Here is a 16,699-nt window from a genome sequence, read left to right on the forward strand (position 1 = left end):
CACGTCAATCTAAAACTGTGCGATATTTTTTTTTTTGTATTTTCGTCCCATATTGTCCGGAGTAACGTAAAACAGCTGGTAAATTGCAGGATTAAAAAGTACCACTGTTAAACTAAAATTCTGGACAAGAGCCAGTAAGACTCGAGCTCTGTACAGACTTAGTCTACATTTACATACAAAAGGCTTGTGTGCGTATGCACTGACAGACTTTTCTCCATGACCATCCAATGCCACTCGTGGTTGACGTGGTAGATAGCCCTTAGTCTCATGCTGTTAGTAAGGGAGTTTGGTCGCCGTTGGTGCCATTGGGTGAGTGTGACGAGCAAAAATCCGCGAGATATGGGGCAATAAATACTTTTAGGAAAAGCTATACACTCTGCGAGTTACGAAATTGACGGTACACGGGAAAATACGTTTACTCTTTCATTCGTCTGACCTAATACGATGCTTGCGTGGTTTCGTCATTCGGACTTTGATAACGGTGTATAATATCAAATAGATCAGTTTTTCATCTCAGAAAGTTTCTGTGAATCACACTTTACGAAAAATCAACAGACACACAAACAAAAATTGTAATTTAACGCGTTGACGTCAATCACTTAGCTAATTCCTAACTAAATATCCCTTCCCAGCTTCATTTAAATACTATTTAAGTCAAGACAATATTACTAAACTAGCACTGACCCTGTGGTGTTAAACCTGCGATTAAATGTGTCCGCGTAACGTAATGTTAATGCCAGTATGGATAGAATAGGGTGAACATTGTATAAAAGAGTACATTGGCTAATATAATGGAGGTCAAAACTAATAGAGAACATAGTTTTTTCTAAGGGAACTAAGTGCTCCACATCGCGAGTTACGTTGAGATATTTGCCAACAACAATCACCCACTTCCACCCGCCACAGTATGGATGAAAAACGTTGAGGACTCCTTCACCACTAAACTGCATCATGAATGAAACTATAAAAATATTTTCACATATACTGTAAAGTTCGTATATCATGTATTGTTTAATTTTACCTAAAAGAATTTATTGCTCCATATTAAGCAGATTTTTTCCATCATTCCTACACTCCGCTACGCACTGCGACCAAACTACCTTACTAAGCAGATAACTGCCTTCAAAATAACTTTAATGAGATACACGTCTGGTGCATTTCATATCTAGAATGGTACTCGTACTTTCTCCCAAGCCACATATTCTGACCCACGCAACGCCGGGTTAGTTAGTCGTGTATATGTGTCATGTATATACACTCCTGGAAATGGTAAAAAAAACACATTGACACCGGTGTGTCAGACCCACCATACTTGCTCCGGACACTGCGAGAGGGCTGTACAAGCAATGATCACACGCACGGCACAGCGGACACACCAGGAACCGCGGTGTTGGCCGTCGAATGGCGCTAGCTGCGCAGCATTTGTGCACCGCCGCCGTCAGTGTCAGCCAGTTTGCCGTGGCATACGGAGCTCCATCGCAGTCTTTAACACTGGTAGCATGCCGCGACAGCGTGGACGTGAACCGTATGTGCAGTTGACGGACTTTGAGCGAGGGCGTATAGTGGGCATGCGGGAGGCCGGGTGGAAGTACCGCCGAATTGCTCAACACGTGGGGCGTGAGGTCTCCACAGTACATCGATGTTGTCGCCAGTGGTCGGCGGAAGGTGCACGTGCCCGTCGACCTGGGACCGGACCGCAGCGACGCACGGATGCACGCCAAGACCGTAGGATCCTACGCAGTGCCGTAGGGGACCGCACCGCCACTTCCCAGCAAATTAGGGACACTGTTGCTCCTGGGGTATCGGCGAGGACCATTCGCAACCGTCTCCATGAAGCTGGGCTACGGTCCCGCACACCGTTAGGCCGTCTTCCGCTCACGCCCCAACATCGTGCAGCCCGCCTCCAGTGGTGTCGCGACAGGCGTGAATGGAGGGACGAATGGAGACGTGTCGTCTTCAGCGATGAGAGTCGCTTCTGCCTTGGTGCCAATGATGGTCGTATGCGTGTTTGGCGCCGTGCAGGTGAGCGCCACAATCAGGACTGCATACGACCAAGGCACACAGGGCCAACACCCGGCATCATGGTGTGGGGAGCGACCTCCTACACTGGCCGTACACCACTGGTGATCGTCGAGGGGACACTGAATAGTGCACGGTACATCCAAACCGTCATCGATCCCATCGTTCTACCATTCCTAGACCGGCAAGGGAACTTGCTGTTCCAACAGGACAATGCACGTCCGCATGTATCCCGTGCCACCCAACGTGCTCTAGAAGGTGTAAGTCAACTACCCTGGCCAGCAAGATCTCCGCATCTGTCCCCCATTGAGCATGTTTGGGACTGGATGAAGCGTCGTCTCACGCGGTCTGCACGTCCAGCACGAACGCTGGTCCAACTGAGGCGCCAGGTGGAAATGGCATGGCAAGCCGTTCCACAGGACTACATCCAGCATCTCTACGATCGTCTCCATGGGAGAATAGCAGCCTGCATTGCTGCGAAAGGTGGATATACACTGTACTAGTGCCGACATTGTGCATGCTCTGTTGCCCTTTCTCTATGTGCCTGTGGTTCTGTCAGTGTGATCATGTGATGTATCTGACCCCAGGAATGTGTCAATAAAGTTTCCCCTTCCTGGGACAATGAATTCACGGTGTTCTTATTTCAATTTCCGGGAGTGTATATTCTACAGGTTTGCATGAGTGAGTTTGCGAGTATAATATATTACATAGATGGCCTTATCTTTTAATTGTATTGACTCAGAAATTAAAATTTTTCGCACTGCCAATGGAACAAAGTAGACTTTAGTATTTCACATAAAAGCCAATTTGACATTTCTGCCCGTTCCTGAGAGAAAGGGCTCTTAACAGGCGGACGGACAGTCAATCAGACTACAAAGTGATCCCTTAAGGGTTCCGTGTATAGGGATTGGTGTACGGAATCCTAAAAACAACCTACTTCCTGAGTCACTAGACCTACACTGATTTTTAATGACCTTACCATGAGCCCAAGAAAGGCATCAAGTAATACGTCGCTCGTGTTGGAAAACGTTATCGAACGGGCCCTGGTGGCAATAGATTGATCTGTAGCCTATCCTTCTGCGTCTGCTTTTCTTATTTAACCTATTTTAGCACATGTAACGCACTTTTTGTTATAAAAACTGAAATTAAATCGTTAAGTCTGTTTCTCCAGGTATGTAAAATGTCCAAATAACTTACGGGAATGCTGCTTTTACTAGTAATTGTTTGTATAAGTTCTACTGAACAGGCTGTTTTTAAACTGTTTAAACGTTCCAGAGTAGGCTAAGAGGGAGTGATGTCTTGTGTTGCCAGGGCCACGTCCACGCAAGAGTAATGCAACAGCAGCTGAGAGGACTCCTTACGTGCACTTTGAGCGCATCCAGATATTGTTATTTTAGCGTGGGTGGCTGCTAAGATTACGAGAGAATGAAAATCTGCGTTTTCTGTAATTATGTGTAGGCGGTCCAGTCTTGCATAATGCAAGCGTGGAACGTTACAGGTAGAGTAAAGGACGTGAGAATGGCATCGGCACAAAGAATTTCCCATACACTGGCAATACCTGGCTTCGGACCAAATGGAGCGAGGGCGGGGGGGGGGGGAGGGGGGGGGAGGACAAGGGGGCTAACGGTTTCAGAAAGCTTGGGATCGGATGCAGTCTGTCTGGAATCTCGTAAAGCATAAGATCCGTGGTCGTAATACACCAAAAGCAACACTCTCTAACCCAAAAAAAAGGCTATGTTCGTGCTGCTAGTGAATAAACGTCGTGTGTGGTCTCGTGAGGTACAAAATTTTCGACCTAACACTCTTCGATAACGGGCGTAAACTTGAATAACAAGTGACACCAGAGTTACTAGAACACAGGAAAAGTAGGTCTGTGAGTAATTAATACGAATGAATTCCGTGAGTGACTTGATAACGCGTTAGGTCGTCCTAGCAAGGATGGCGTCTAACCCCACTGACAGCAATTTTTTTTAATGATTGACACGTGAAACTGTTCTATAGGAGAACACTTTCCTAAAATGTAAAAACACGTTTCTGAGTTTGTCGCAATGTTCTTTTGGCAATCTGCTTTCGCTTCGTTAGTTGAAAGCAGCAAATCTATAGATAGTACATCTGTATATGTAGGTGTGGTGTTCTGTCGGACTTGTGCGACGGAACAGACACCTCGCGATGAAGTAGCTAGTGCATTTGTAGTTTCACAGAATAAGCATAAACAGTGGCATGATAGAACAAAGAAACAATTACATCACACGTGCAGAAGTAATAATAATAATAATAATAATAATAATAATAATAATAATAAGTGACTGCAGAAGGCAGCATCGCGTACATTACATGTGGGCGTTGTGGCTAGAGTCACGCACAGACAAATGGGTCTGCAGTTGGTATTCAGTTTGCACGCTACAGGTACTGCTGTTGTGCGACATGTTCCGTGGAACGTTATTGACATGCTCGTTGAACTGTCGCATAGCAACTGCCGTGTACATAAGAGGGTCGTTCAATAAATAGTGCCTAGCATTTTTTTTTAAAAAGCCGTTAATATACATACACAACCGTCCTTGTTGGTGCTTCACATTTGATGTTTGTTCTGTGCGCCGGTGAAGTTTCGAACCGTTCTGGAACATGGCAGAGCCGTAGTACAGCGTCAAAATGGCGTCTATATACTACGCACATTACAAGCAACGTGCTGTTATTGAATTCTCGTACGCCGAAAAAGAAACCGTGGTGAACATCCATGACGTTTGTGTGGAGTGTTTGGCGATGCTGCAGTTGATTGGAGTACAGATGGGTGATGGGTAAAGAAAGTTACAGCCTCAGGAAATGCAGAAACTGAGCTCCATGATCAGCCACGCTCGGGACGTCCTGTCACAGCCACTGCTCCAGACGTGCTGAATCGTGCGGATGCCATTATTCGTGCCGACCGGCGCATCGCAACTCGACAACTGGCTCTACGGTTGTCGGTCAGCATTGGAAGTGCGTCTGCAATGCTCGAGACTCTCGGAGCTGCTGACGATGGGTTCCACGAATGCTCACCCTGAAGTCCAGACCCGGCACCCTCGGACTTCCACCCCTTTGGACCGCTTAAAGATTCTCTACTGGGAACACACTTTGAAGATGACGAGAGAGTCAGTCGTGGTACGCCTACAGGACAAGAGCTCTTACAAACAGGGAATACATGCTCTTCCAAAACGTTGGTGTACGGCCATAGAACGTGATGGAGAACAATAGGACATGCACAAGACATGTTGATGTATATTGTCACCAAATTCTGACTCTTACCAATAAGCATGTTCTGAGAAAAAAAAATGTGGGGCATTACTTATTGAGCGACCCTCGTACAACACCGGAAATAACTCAAGATGAGGCAAAGTCTGCGTCATTCCTACTGGACATAATTGATCAATGGAATACGTCGAACGTCACTGAAGAGGAAACACTGGATATCGACGAGCTCACACCAGGTGCAGCGGAATCGTTCGTTTGTGACCAAGGGAATGGACTAGAGTCGACATCTTCACTAACGTCGCCAGAACGATCTTCAAGCGATGGACATGATGAAATGCCACAGATGGATTTTTGTATGTTATGCATTTAATTAATAATTAATTATTAATTAATCCTTAATTAGTAATATATTAACCTTATTATTTACACGTGTGAATCAATTGTTTCTTTATTTTTCTGTTCTGATTGTATATTCTGTGAAACTACAAATGTGCTCTATAGATTTAGTACTTAAAAAAAAAACAAAGCGAAAGCAAACAGCACTTTAACATGTCATACACGTGTTGTCCTGTATAACGCTTTCACGCACAATGCAGTAAAAAATAAATAAATAAATAAACTGCGTTGCATACAACGACCTTACGCCTTATCATGTCACCCACGGATTCCATTGGCATTAACTGCTCACAGATATACTTTCCCTGTGCACCGTAGGTCTGGTGTTACTTTTAATTAACCTCTATGGTCGTTCTGCTGGACAGCAGCGCACAGTGCGAACCACATCGGAGTTTTTGTTGGTACTCTATAGACACACAACGTTTGGTACCGATCTGAGTGTCCGACATTTGGAGGTTTGGGTGTGAGAGATGCCGTCACAGCCCCATTTAGTTGCAGTTTTTAGGCTGTTTCACTTCCTGACTAGCAGCAGGGACTGCGATAGTTGCTGCCACTTCACCATACATATGTTGGCTTCCATCATATCGCAAACAACCCTGTGTAGATTCACTCGACGTCAGTCAAGACGTTCCGCAGTAGAATGCTCGTGGCTACTTCGTCACGACTGATTCACTCCTTTCGTTCACGATTCTTAGTTCTGAAAATTCATCTACGCTTTTTCATTTAACACTCTCTCTAGGAATTAGACGAGTTATCATTGTTTATCGTTTGATTCTATGTAGATTTTATGTTCACTTAGTTTCGCCCAACGCATGTCGGAAGCTCGTCATATAACACAGAATTGCGCGGTGCATAAGTTCGGTTCTTTCTGACACGACTGTTCGCACATGTTTGTTTTAATCAAGAATGAAGCTGTTATAATTTCAATTCACTGCTTGTTATTAGTCTGTTATTTCCTCCCCTTCCCTTCACTAAAGAAGTCATTTATCGCGACCAAAAAATTTCTTCCCGTAGGTAGTTTAATCTGCTGTCTCCACGGTCCAGGAAACAGGAGACTACTAGGCGGAATGGCTTTTTTATTTGCTAAGGTGAAAAGCATAATCTGTTATTCACAACCCTCTCAAACATCTACAGACTGTACAGACCCCAATCTATAGTTGGACGAGGGGGTGGAGGTGTGAAGAGACGTGGCTTGTAAACCGTAGGTTTGGAATGCTGAACCAGTTCCAGTCAAACTTTGTGCAGACATCATCTAATGCCTGAAAAAACAATGGTTGTCGAGCATACATAGCGCTGACATATGTAGGGACGAATTTGAGAAGATGGTGACAGATAAATCCGCGACTTTCACAGTGTTTGGCTGACTGGTCACATTTGGCACCTGCTGGCGGGGTAGGGGTGGGAAAGGGTCTGACTGCATTCGAGAATATAGCACTTTGTATTTTTTACCAAGAGTATGGTGTATGCAAGTACGTACGAGGAGTTTTGACTGCTGAGTTCCAGGCCAGTACCAGCTGTTGGAGTTTGGTCCCCCTGCAGCAGAACAGGGGAAGAACGCACGTCTGCTGTGTCGGGCTAACGACAGGAGCACAGGCGCATCCGATACACAAGCTACATGCCAGAAACATGTGGACCAGTCAGTGTAAACAGCTGCCAGAATGTAGGAAGCCACGTTTTCCCAGTGCCGGCGGTGCTGCAGCCCAAGGACACAGTCGTGGAATGCGACTGGTTGTTTGCCCTTCATCATCTGCAGGTAAAACAATAATACGATCCTGAACAATTTACACGTGTGCCTAGCAAACCAATTATTCTTTACCTCTTCTTTCCACTATCGGTGACCTCATTTTATTATTCTTAACATTTGTTTGCTTCTCTCAATGTGATTATCTCCTTCCCTGTGAATTTCCTCCTCCATCTCTGGATCAGTGTCTTTCCATTGACTTTTCTTCTTTTTAAATAGTGGTGTAAAATAGTGCTGGATTTTTTATACAAAAGGATACAATTTTGTAACGTACTATGGACTATAGCAATAACTGTTATAGACTATCTGGGCAAAAGTACCTGGACAGTTCTATGTAACGCCGAACGCATAGCTGAGGGAAGCTCTCTGACTTCCAACGTGGACTAGTCATTGGATTCACCTAAGTAACAAATCCGTCAGGGACATTTGAAGCCTTGTAAAGCTGGCCGAGTCGACTATTTGTGTTGTGACTGTGGAGTGGACTGCGAAGAAAGAACCGCAGCTAAACCAAAACATGACTGACCTGGTGTACTGATGAACACGGACCAACGTGCACTGGCAGAGAGGGTGTAAGTAGGCTGTATAGGTTTTTTTATTGGTAACGCCACGTAGCGCTCTGTATAAAAATCACTGGCTGTGCTGTGTGCAGTCTGTGGCTGGTTTCCATTGTTGTTGGCTATTGTAGTGTTGAGCAGTTGGCTGTTAACAGCGCGTAGCGTTGCGCAGTTGGAGGTGAGCCGCCAGCAGTGGTAGATGTGGGGAGAGAGATGGCGGAGTTTTGAGAGCGGATGATACAGAGACAGTAAATTTGTAAGACTGGATGTCATGAACTTACATATATATGACTCGCGAGGTGCGAAGTGCTGCTGGCAGCCAGCCTGCACAAGAAGTGCAGAGGAATAGGAGACAGTGCTCGAGCAGCTACTCATAGGCCACAAATTTCTGTAGTCAGTGCTAAGCGACACTGGAGGTGGCGTAAAGAGCGACGCCATGGGGCAGCGGTGACTGCAGATGGCTGTTCTGAAGTGATGAATCACGCTCAAGCCTGTGTACTCCGGTGGAAGAAATTGGGTTCGATGAATGCCTTCACGCGTAGTGCTTAGAGTGAAGTGTGGAGTAGGTGGTTTTACGATAGGCGGAGCGTCCTCAGTTAGGGTGTGGTCTTGTTATTGCTGTTTAAAGTGTTCATATGTGTGTGAAATCTTATGGGAGTTAACTGCTAAGGTCATCAGTCCCTAAGCTTACACACTACTTAACCTAAATTATCCTAAGGACAAACACACACACCAATGCCCGAGGGAGGACTCGAACCACCGCCGGGATCAGCCGCACAGTCCATGACTGCAGCGCCTTAGACCGCTCGGCTAATCCATTGCGATTTCCACAACGGTAATACGAAAGGACATGAATACATTTTACAGTATTGTATCCTGCACACAATAAAGGAACGGTTCGGAGACGCTGACTGTTAGCATGAGCTTGCTAGTGCACCCTGTGGTTTGCAGACAATTCTATTACCGAAATGGGCTGTCCTACACAGTGTCCCGAGCTATACCTATTGGAATACTTTTAGGCTTAGTCAGATTCTTTGACTTCGCTCCACACCCAGCGTTCAACACCACAACTTTCGAAACTTCCTGGCAGATTAAAACTGTGTGCTTGACCGAGACTCGAACTCGGGACCTTTGCCTTTCGCGGGCAAGTGCTCTACCGACTGAGCTACCCAAGCACGACTCACGCCCCGTCCTCACAGCCTTACGTCTGCCAGTACCTCGTGTCCTACCTTCCAAACTTTACAGAAGCTCTCCTGCGAATGCTGCAGAACTAGCAAAGGTCCCGAGTTCGAGTCTCGGTCCGGCACACAGTTTTAATCTGCCAGGAAGTTTCATATCAGCGTACACTCCGCTGCAGAGTGAAAATCTCATTCTGGTTCAAAATGGCTCTGAGCACTATGGGACTCAACATCTTAGGTCATAAGTCCCCTAGAACCTAGAACTACTTAAACCTAACCAACCTAAGGACACCACACACACCCATGCCCGAGGCAGGAGTCGAACCTGCGACCGTAGCGGTCCCGCGGTTCCGGACTGCAGCGCCAGAACCGCTAGACCACCGCGGCCGGCATCTCATTCTGGACCACTACTTTCTCTGGCTGCGGCTCTTTATAGTAAAACGGTCTGCATTTCCTCCAGAGACTTTCAGACACTCCACTGAAGGCTTCCCCAGCAGCGTTCAAGTCGACATAAGGCTTAGCGTTGACAGACCCCATATTAATGTCGACTAGTAGCTATTCAGACACTTTTGATCAGATACTGTAAGTGTGATACACCGCTTTCAGTCGTTTATAGGCTGCAGACCACAAGTAAACATAGCAATAAATGAAATCTGTATACAGTGTTTATATTTATAGAAACATTAAAAGTGACGTAAGTGGGCGTTACCGGTACGCCGGTGGTGAGGGCCATGCTCCGCAGCTCACGTCATGGCTGCGAGCCCAGCCCAGCCCAGCTGCCAGCCGCCGGCACAGCCCAGCCGCCGCGCCCTCAGCTGCACGCCTCGGCCGCCCTGGCCACCGCAGCTCGCGCCGGCATATCGCTTCTGCTTCTGGCACACTCTGCGCCGCTGCCCCTGGCCGGGTGCGCCTGCAGCAGAGAGGGCAAAAACCTGCTGTCAGCACACAGTCAGATAGCGCCTCTGCGTGTGCACGCCATTCCCTGCATCTACGCTGCTGGCCGCAAAATAGCAATGCTAGGAAACGTAGCAAACACTGGGTGCGTACAGTACGGTAGACGGAATATACACTGAAGAGCCAAAGAAACTCGTGCACCTGCACTGAGCCGTGCTCACTCCCAGCTATATGTTTTCGTAAACTTCGCTGTCTATCTGTGTTTGGTTTCCCGCCCTTGTCGCGGTTACGTCATGGTTCTTCTTGGCTCTGAGCACTATGGGACTTAACATCTGAGGTCATCAGTCCCCTAGAACTTACAAGGGAACCTCCTCATCGCACCCCCTTCAGATTTAGTTATAAGTTGGCGCAATGGATAAACCTTAAAAACTGAACACAGATCAATCGAGAAAACAAGAAGAAGTTGTGTGGAACTACGAAAAAAATAAGCAAAATATACAAACTGAGAAGTCCATGCGCAAGATAGGCCACATCAAGGAGAGTGTGAGGTCAGGAGCGCCGTGGTCCTTTGGTTAGCGTGAGTGGCTGCAAAGCGAGAGGTCCTTCGTTCAGGTCTTCCCGCGAGTGAAAATTTTTTTTGTTTATTTTCGCAAAGTTATGATCTACATCTACATCTACATTTATACTCCGCAAGCCACCCAACGGTGTGTGGCGGAGGGCACTTTACGTGCCACTGTCATTACCTCCCTTTCCTGTTCCAGTCGCGTATGGTTCGCGGGAAGAACGACTGTCTGAAAGCCTCCGTGCGCGCTCTAATCTCTCTAATTTTACATTCGTGATCTCCTCGGGAGGTATAAGTAGGGGGAAGCAATATATTCCATACCTCATCCAGAAACGCACCCTCTCGAAACCTGGCGAGCAAGCTACACCGCGATGCAGAGCGCCTCTCTTGCAGAGTCTGCCACTTGAGTTTGTTAAACATCTCCGTAACGCTATCACGGTTACCAAATAACCCTGTGACGAAACGCGCCGCTCTTCTTTGGATCTTCTCTATCTCCTCCGTCAACCCGATCTGGTACGGATCCCACACTGATGCGCAATACTCCAGTATAGGTCGAACGAGTGTTTTGTAAGCCACCTCCTTTGTTGCTGGACTACATTTTCTAAGGACTCTCCCAATGAATCTCAAACTGGTACCCGCCTTACCAACAATTAATTTTATATGATCATTCCACTTCAAATCGTTCCGCACACATACTCCCAGATATTTTACAGAAGTAACTGCTACCAGTGTTTGTTCTGCTATTATATAATCATACAACAAAGGATGCTTCTTTCTATGTATTCGCAAAACATTACATTTGTCTATGTTAAGGGTCAGTTGCCACTCCCTGCACCAAGTGCCTATCCGCTGCAGATCTTCCTGCATTTCACTACAATTTTCTAATGCTGCAACTTCTCTGTATACTACAGCATCATCCGCGAAAAGCCGCATGGAACTTCCGACACTATCTACTAGGTCATTTATATTTATTGTGAAAAGCAATGGTCCCATAACACTACCCTGTGGCACGCCAGAGGTTACTTTAACGTCTGTAGACGTCTCTCCATTGATAACAACATCCTGTGTTCTGTTTGCTAAAAGCTCTTCAATCCAGCCACACAGCTGGTCTGATATTCCGTAGGCTCTTACTTTATCAGGCGACAGTGCGGAACTGTATCGAACGCCTTCCGGAAGTCAAGGAAAATAGCATCTACCTGGGAACCTGTATCTAATATTTTCTGGGTCTCATGAACAAATAAAGCGAGTTGGGTCTCACACGATCGCTGTTTCCGGAATCCATGTTGATTCCTACGTAGTAGATTCTGGGTTTCCAAAAACGACATGATACTCGAGCATGATCTGTCCGTTCGTTCATTGACGTCTCTGTTCACTGTAATAAGTTTAGTGTCTGTGTTTTGTGACGGAACCGCAAAACCGTGCGATTAGTAGACGAAAGGAAGTGCCTCTCCAATGGGAACCGAAAACATTTGATAGCAAGGTCATAGGTCAACCGATTCCTCCACAGGGAAACACGTCTGATATATTCTATACGACACTGGTGACGGCATGTGCGTCACATGACAGGAATATTTTGTCGACCCACCGAACTTGTACACTTGGCGAATGGGTAAAAAGATTCTTCTACCTTGCCCGATTTAGGTTTTCTTGTGAATGTGATAATCACTCCCAAAAAAGTGATGAAAACGTAAGAGCTTGTCACATAAAATGCAACAAATGAATGCAACAGTTTCTCAGTCGCACAGTTTTCCCTGTGCTCTGTCAAAATATGTTTTTAACGTTTTCAAATTTTTCCGTGAACAGAGACGTCAATTAACGAACGAACAGATCATAACTTTGCGAAAATAAAGAAAGAAAACTTTTCGCTCGAGGGAAGACTTGAACCAAGGACCTCACGCTTTGCAGCTACTCACGCTAACCACGGGACCACTGGGATCCTGAGCTCACACTGTCCCTGATATTGCATATGCTGCGCATGGACTACTCATTTTGTATATTTTGCTTATTTTTTCATTGTTCTACACAACTTCTTCCTGTTTTCCCGATTGATCAGTGTTCAGTTCAAGGCCTATCCACTGTGCCAACTTATAATTAAATCTGAGGGGGGTGCGATGGGAGGTTCCCTTGTTAGAACTACTTAAACCTAACTAACCTAAGGACATCACACACATCCATGCCCGAGGCAAGATTCGAACCTGCGACCGTAGCGGTCACGCGGTTCCAGACTGAAGCGCCTAGAACCGCTCGGTCACACCAGCCGGCTGGTTCTTCTTCCTTCTATGTGTGGCAGCACTGATGCGTATCGATATTCGCGCCGTGTACCATCTTTGGTTTGGTGTAAATAGTTTCCGGTTAGGGGGTCTGGAGGCAGTCGGTCGGCTGTTGCGGACGACGGAAGTTATCTCCTCGCGGTGCAGTCGGCTGGGGCCGCTGGCAACCTCTGCGCGGTGTCGGAGCGTGTGTGCAGCTGTCTGATCGCTACGAGCTTCGTGGTTCACCGACCCAGGACGTCAAAGTTGAGAAGTGGTTTCAACTACCCAAGCCAAGTCCATTCACGTTGTGGTGGTTCGTTTCGGTGGTTTGCTGTTGCGAAGGTTTTCCTGTGAGCAACACCGAGTGTTTCTACTGCTGAAATGTAGCCGCCATGCGGTGCAATTAACTATTTTGGTTGACTACAATTTGAGTGAACCAGTGGAATTTTCTGTCTTGTGGCCGTTAGTGTTCTGGTTACCTGCCCTGGGCACTGACGAAAATTCAGGTTCTTCTGAGTGAAGTTAACTATATTGCCGTGTTTCAAATCCAAGTGTAACAGCGGAATTTTCTGCCTAGTGGCCGTTAATGTTCCGGTTATCTGCCCTGGCCACAAACGTAATTTCAGGCAGCGTCCTTTCCTCACCTGTTGTCGCTGTCCAACATGGTGTGTAATTTCGATGGTTAATACATACTCCATTGTGGATTATAACGTTTGTAACCTTTTCGGTTTGAGTCCTCATATTCTGATTGACGGGAAGCAAGTCGTTGTGCCGGTCGGTCCGTGGCTGTCCCATGGTTGGGTTCCGACGGATCAAGTATAGTTGGGCTCACCACCTGTCTGATGTAAGTGAGCGGGGGCAGACCGACCTCCCTGGAGGCTTCTGTGTTTAATTATCTGTTGTCAGCTACTTTAAATTAAAGGCTTATGGTCATTTTTTATTTTTCTTAAAAATTTTGCAAAATTAATTTTTAAATTTATCTTTCAAGCTTAAACATTTCGGCCTTCTGCCTTTAAATGATTATGGTAATATATTTTAAAATTTTGAAACTTAATTGTCACCTTCAGCCATTGGTATTGCACCTTGCATATGTATGTTCTATCTGCTTAGCCTTAGAGCTTTCCACGTAGCCGTGATACCTTTTTAATTCATTTGATTTGCCTCTTTAATTGCATTTTAATCTTGTTAATTTGTTAAGATTTCTTGTTTGGAGGCCTTCAGCCGTAAAAGAGTTGCATTCGGTAAAGGTCCGCTATGTGCCGCTTTCGTTGTAAAGGTTATTAAGTTACAATAAATGACAATTAGAAGGAGAAACTGGCCTCAACCTTTGGCCCTTTTCACAATCCTATTACCTGTTCTGCCGAGCCGGTTTAGCGCGCTATCATGCCTAATATCGTATAGGGTTCGCGCGAGCAAGCAGAAGTGCCGCAACGCGACGTGGCACGGAGTCGACTAATGTCTGAAGTAGTGCTGGAGGGAACTGACACCGTGAATCCTGCAGGGCTGCCATACATCGGTAAGAGTGCGAGGGGGTGGCGATCTCTTCTGTACAGCAAGGCATCCCAAATATGCTCAATACTGGTCATGTTTGGAGAGTTTGTTGGCCAGCAGAAGTGTTTAAACTCAAAAGAGTGTTCTTGGAGCCACTCTGTAGCAATTCTGGACGTGTGGGGTGTAGCACTGCCCTGCTGGAATTGTCCAAATCCTTCGGAATGTACAACGTACATGAATGGATACAGGTGATCAGACAGGATACTTCCGTACGTGTCACCTGTCATAGTCGTATCTAGACGTATCAGGGGTCCCATGTCACTCCAACTACACACGCCCCACACCATTACACAGCCTCCACCAGCTTGAACAGTCGCATGCTGACGTGCACGGTCCTTGGACTCATGAAGTTGTCTCCATACCCATACACCTCCGTCCGCTCGATACAATTTGAAACGAGACTTATCCAACCAGGCAACATGTTTCCAGTCATCAACTGACCAATGTCGGTTTTGACGAGCCCAGGCGAGGTGTAGAGCTTTGTGTCGTGCAATTATCAAAGGTAAACGAGAGGGCCTTCGACTCTGAAATCTAATATCGATCATGTTTCGTTGAATAATTCGCACGCTGACACTTGTTGACGGCCCAGCATTGAAATCTGCAGCAACTCGCGGAAAGGTTGCACTTCTGCCTCGTTGAACGATTCCTCTCAGTCATTGTTGGTCCCGTTCTTCCAGGATCTTTCTCCGGTCCCAGCGATGTCGGAGATTTGATGTTTTACCGGATTGCTGATATTCACTGTACACTCGCGAAATACTCGTACGGAAAAATCCCCACCTCATCGCTACCTCGCTGTGTCCCATTGCTCGTGCGACGACTGTAACACCACATTCAAACTCATTTCCATCTTAATAACCTGCCATTACAGCAGCAGTAATCGATCTAACAACTGCGCCAGACACTTGTTGTCTTACATATACATGCGTTACCGACCGCAGCGCCGTATTCTGCCTGTTTACTTATCTCTGTATTTGTATACGCATGCCTGTTCCAGTTTCTTTGGCGCTTCAGTGTACGTTAAATATGCTTGACTTCATTCAGGTATGGGAGCGATCTAAAGTAATATGACACATAGAAGAAAAACTTCAACAGCCAAGATCGCTAATTATAATTTTCTCCTTTAAACCAGTCTGTGGACATGAGCTTGTCCAGTCAGCACACTAAACATGACATTTTATGTTAATCTTATTTTATTATCAACTACTTTCTGCATGTCCCTGGAACGATGCGTCATGTATTGTACGTATGATCGGCATAAAATCTGATTGTGGAAATTTAGGTTTGCTGGAAACAGTCATCAAAAATAAAATAATAATGAGCGATTTTGACTGTTGAACTTTTTACTATTACATTTGAAAGAACATATGATGAAATTCTGGGAGTGATTCAGGGTTAGCTAGGGTGCTGCTCTAACACAACCGAACTGAGCCTGGGTGACATCTATGAGACGGTCATTCCAATCCTGCTTCAGCTCTAGGATAGCATTCATAAACTACAGTGGTTGCCATGCGGTGACAGCCAGTCTCTTGGCAACCAGCATCCACACTTTTCCAAGTGTGAGAGATCTGCAGAATGCGTTGACCAGGATAACATTCGAACACCTTCTGTATCGAAGTAGAGCAAGACAGCAATTGTAAAATGCGTTCTTGCGTTAATTTGTTGAATGATAACGCCCTGAAGACCACAAAGGCACAGCCGCTAGGCTTAAAACAGATGCTGTCCAAACAACCAGCAATGCTAGTGAGAGGTGAAAACATGTGCATCCAATACCAGTTTGTACCATTACGTCAGGTGCTGTTCCCACATGACGATGACTATTGCAATCTGGCAATGTTCGTTCTCACTGGAGCTTGCACATACACTACTGGCCATTAAAATTGCTACACCAAGAAGAAATGCAGATGATAAACGGGTATTAATTGGACAAATATATTATACTAGAACTGACATGTGATTACATTTTCACGCAATTTGTGTGCATAGATCCTTAGATATCAGTACCCAGAACAACCACCTCTGGCCGTAATAACGGCCTTGATACGCCTGGGCATTGAGTCAAACAGAGCTTGGAAGGCGTGTACAGGTACAGCTGGCCATACGGCTTCAACACGATACCACAGTTCATCAAGAGTAGTGGCTGGCGTATTGTGAGGAGCCAGTTGCTCGGCCACCATTGACCAGACGTTTTCAATTGGTGAGAGATCTGGAGAATGTGGTGGCCAGAACAGCAGTCGAACATTTTCTGTATCCAGAAAGACCCGTACAGGACCTGCAACATGTGGTCGGGCATTGTCCTGCTGAAATGTAGGGTTTGGCAGGGATCGAAT

At 46.1% G+C, this 16,699-nt stretch overlaps 2 protein-coding genes across 2 annotated transcripts in view; both read right to left on the bottom strand.

Moving 5' to 3' along the window:
* Positions 1–9,929, bottom strand: part of LOC126106138 (serine/arginine repetitive matrix protein 2) — a 230,265-nt gene extending 220,336 nt beyond the window's left edge. Inside the window, exon 1 of the mRNA XM_049912381.1 lies at positions 9,823–9,929. Coding sequence (XP_049768338.1) covers positions 9,823–9,846 — 24 coding nt within the window. The 5' untranslated portion in view covers positions 9,847–9,929. The remainder of the gene's footprint in view (positions 1–9,822) is intronic.
* The window catches only part of LOC126106139 (uncharacterized), a 492,342-nt gene continuing 485,499 nt past the window's right edge, over positions 9,857–16,699 (bottom strand). Inside the window, exon 5 of the mRNA XM_049912382.1 lies at positions 9,857–10,023. Coding sequence (XP_049768339.1) covers positions 9,857–10,023 — 167 coding nt within the window. The remainder of the gene's footprint in view (positions 10,024–16,699) is intronic.

This window comes from Schistocerca cancellata, chromosome 10 (genome assembly GCF_023864275.1).
Source record: "Schistocerca cancellata isolate TAMUIC-IGC-003103 chromosome 10, iqSchCanc2.1, whole genome shotgun sequence".
NCBI classification, from domain to species: domain Eukaryota; kingdom Metazoa; phylum Arthropoda; class Insecta; order Orthoptera; family Acrididae; genus Schistocerca; species Schistocerca cancellata.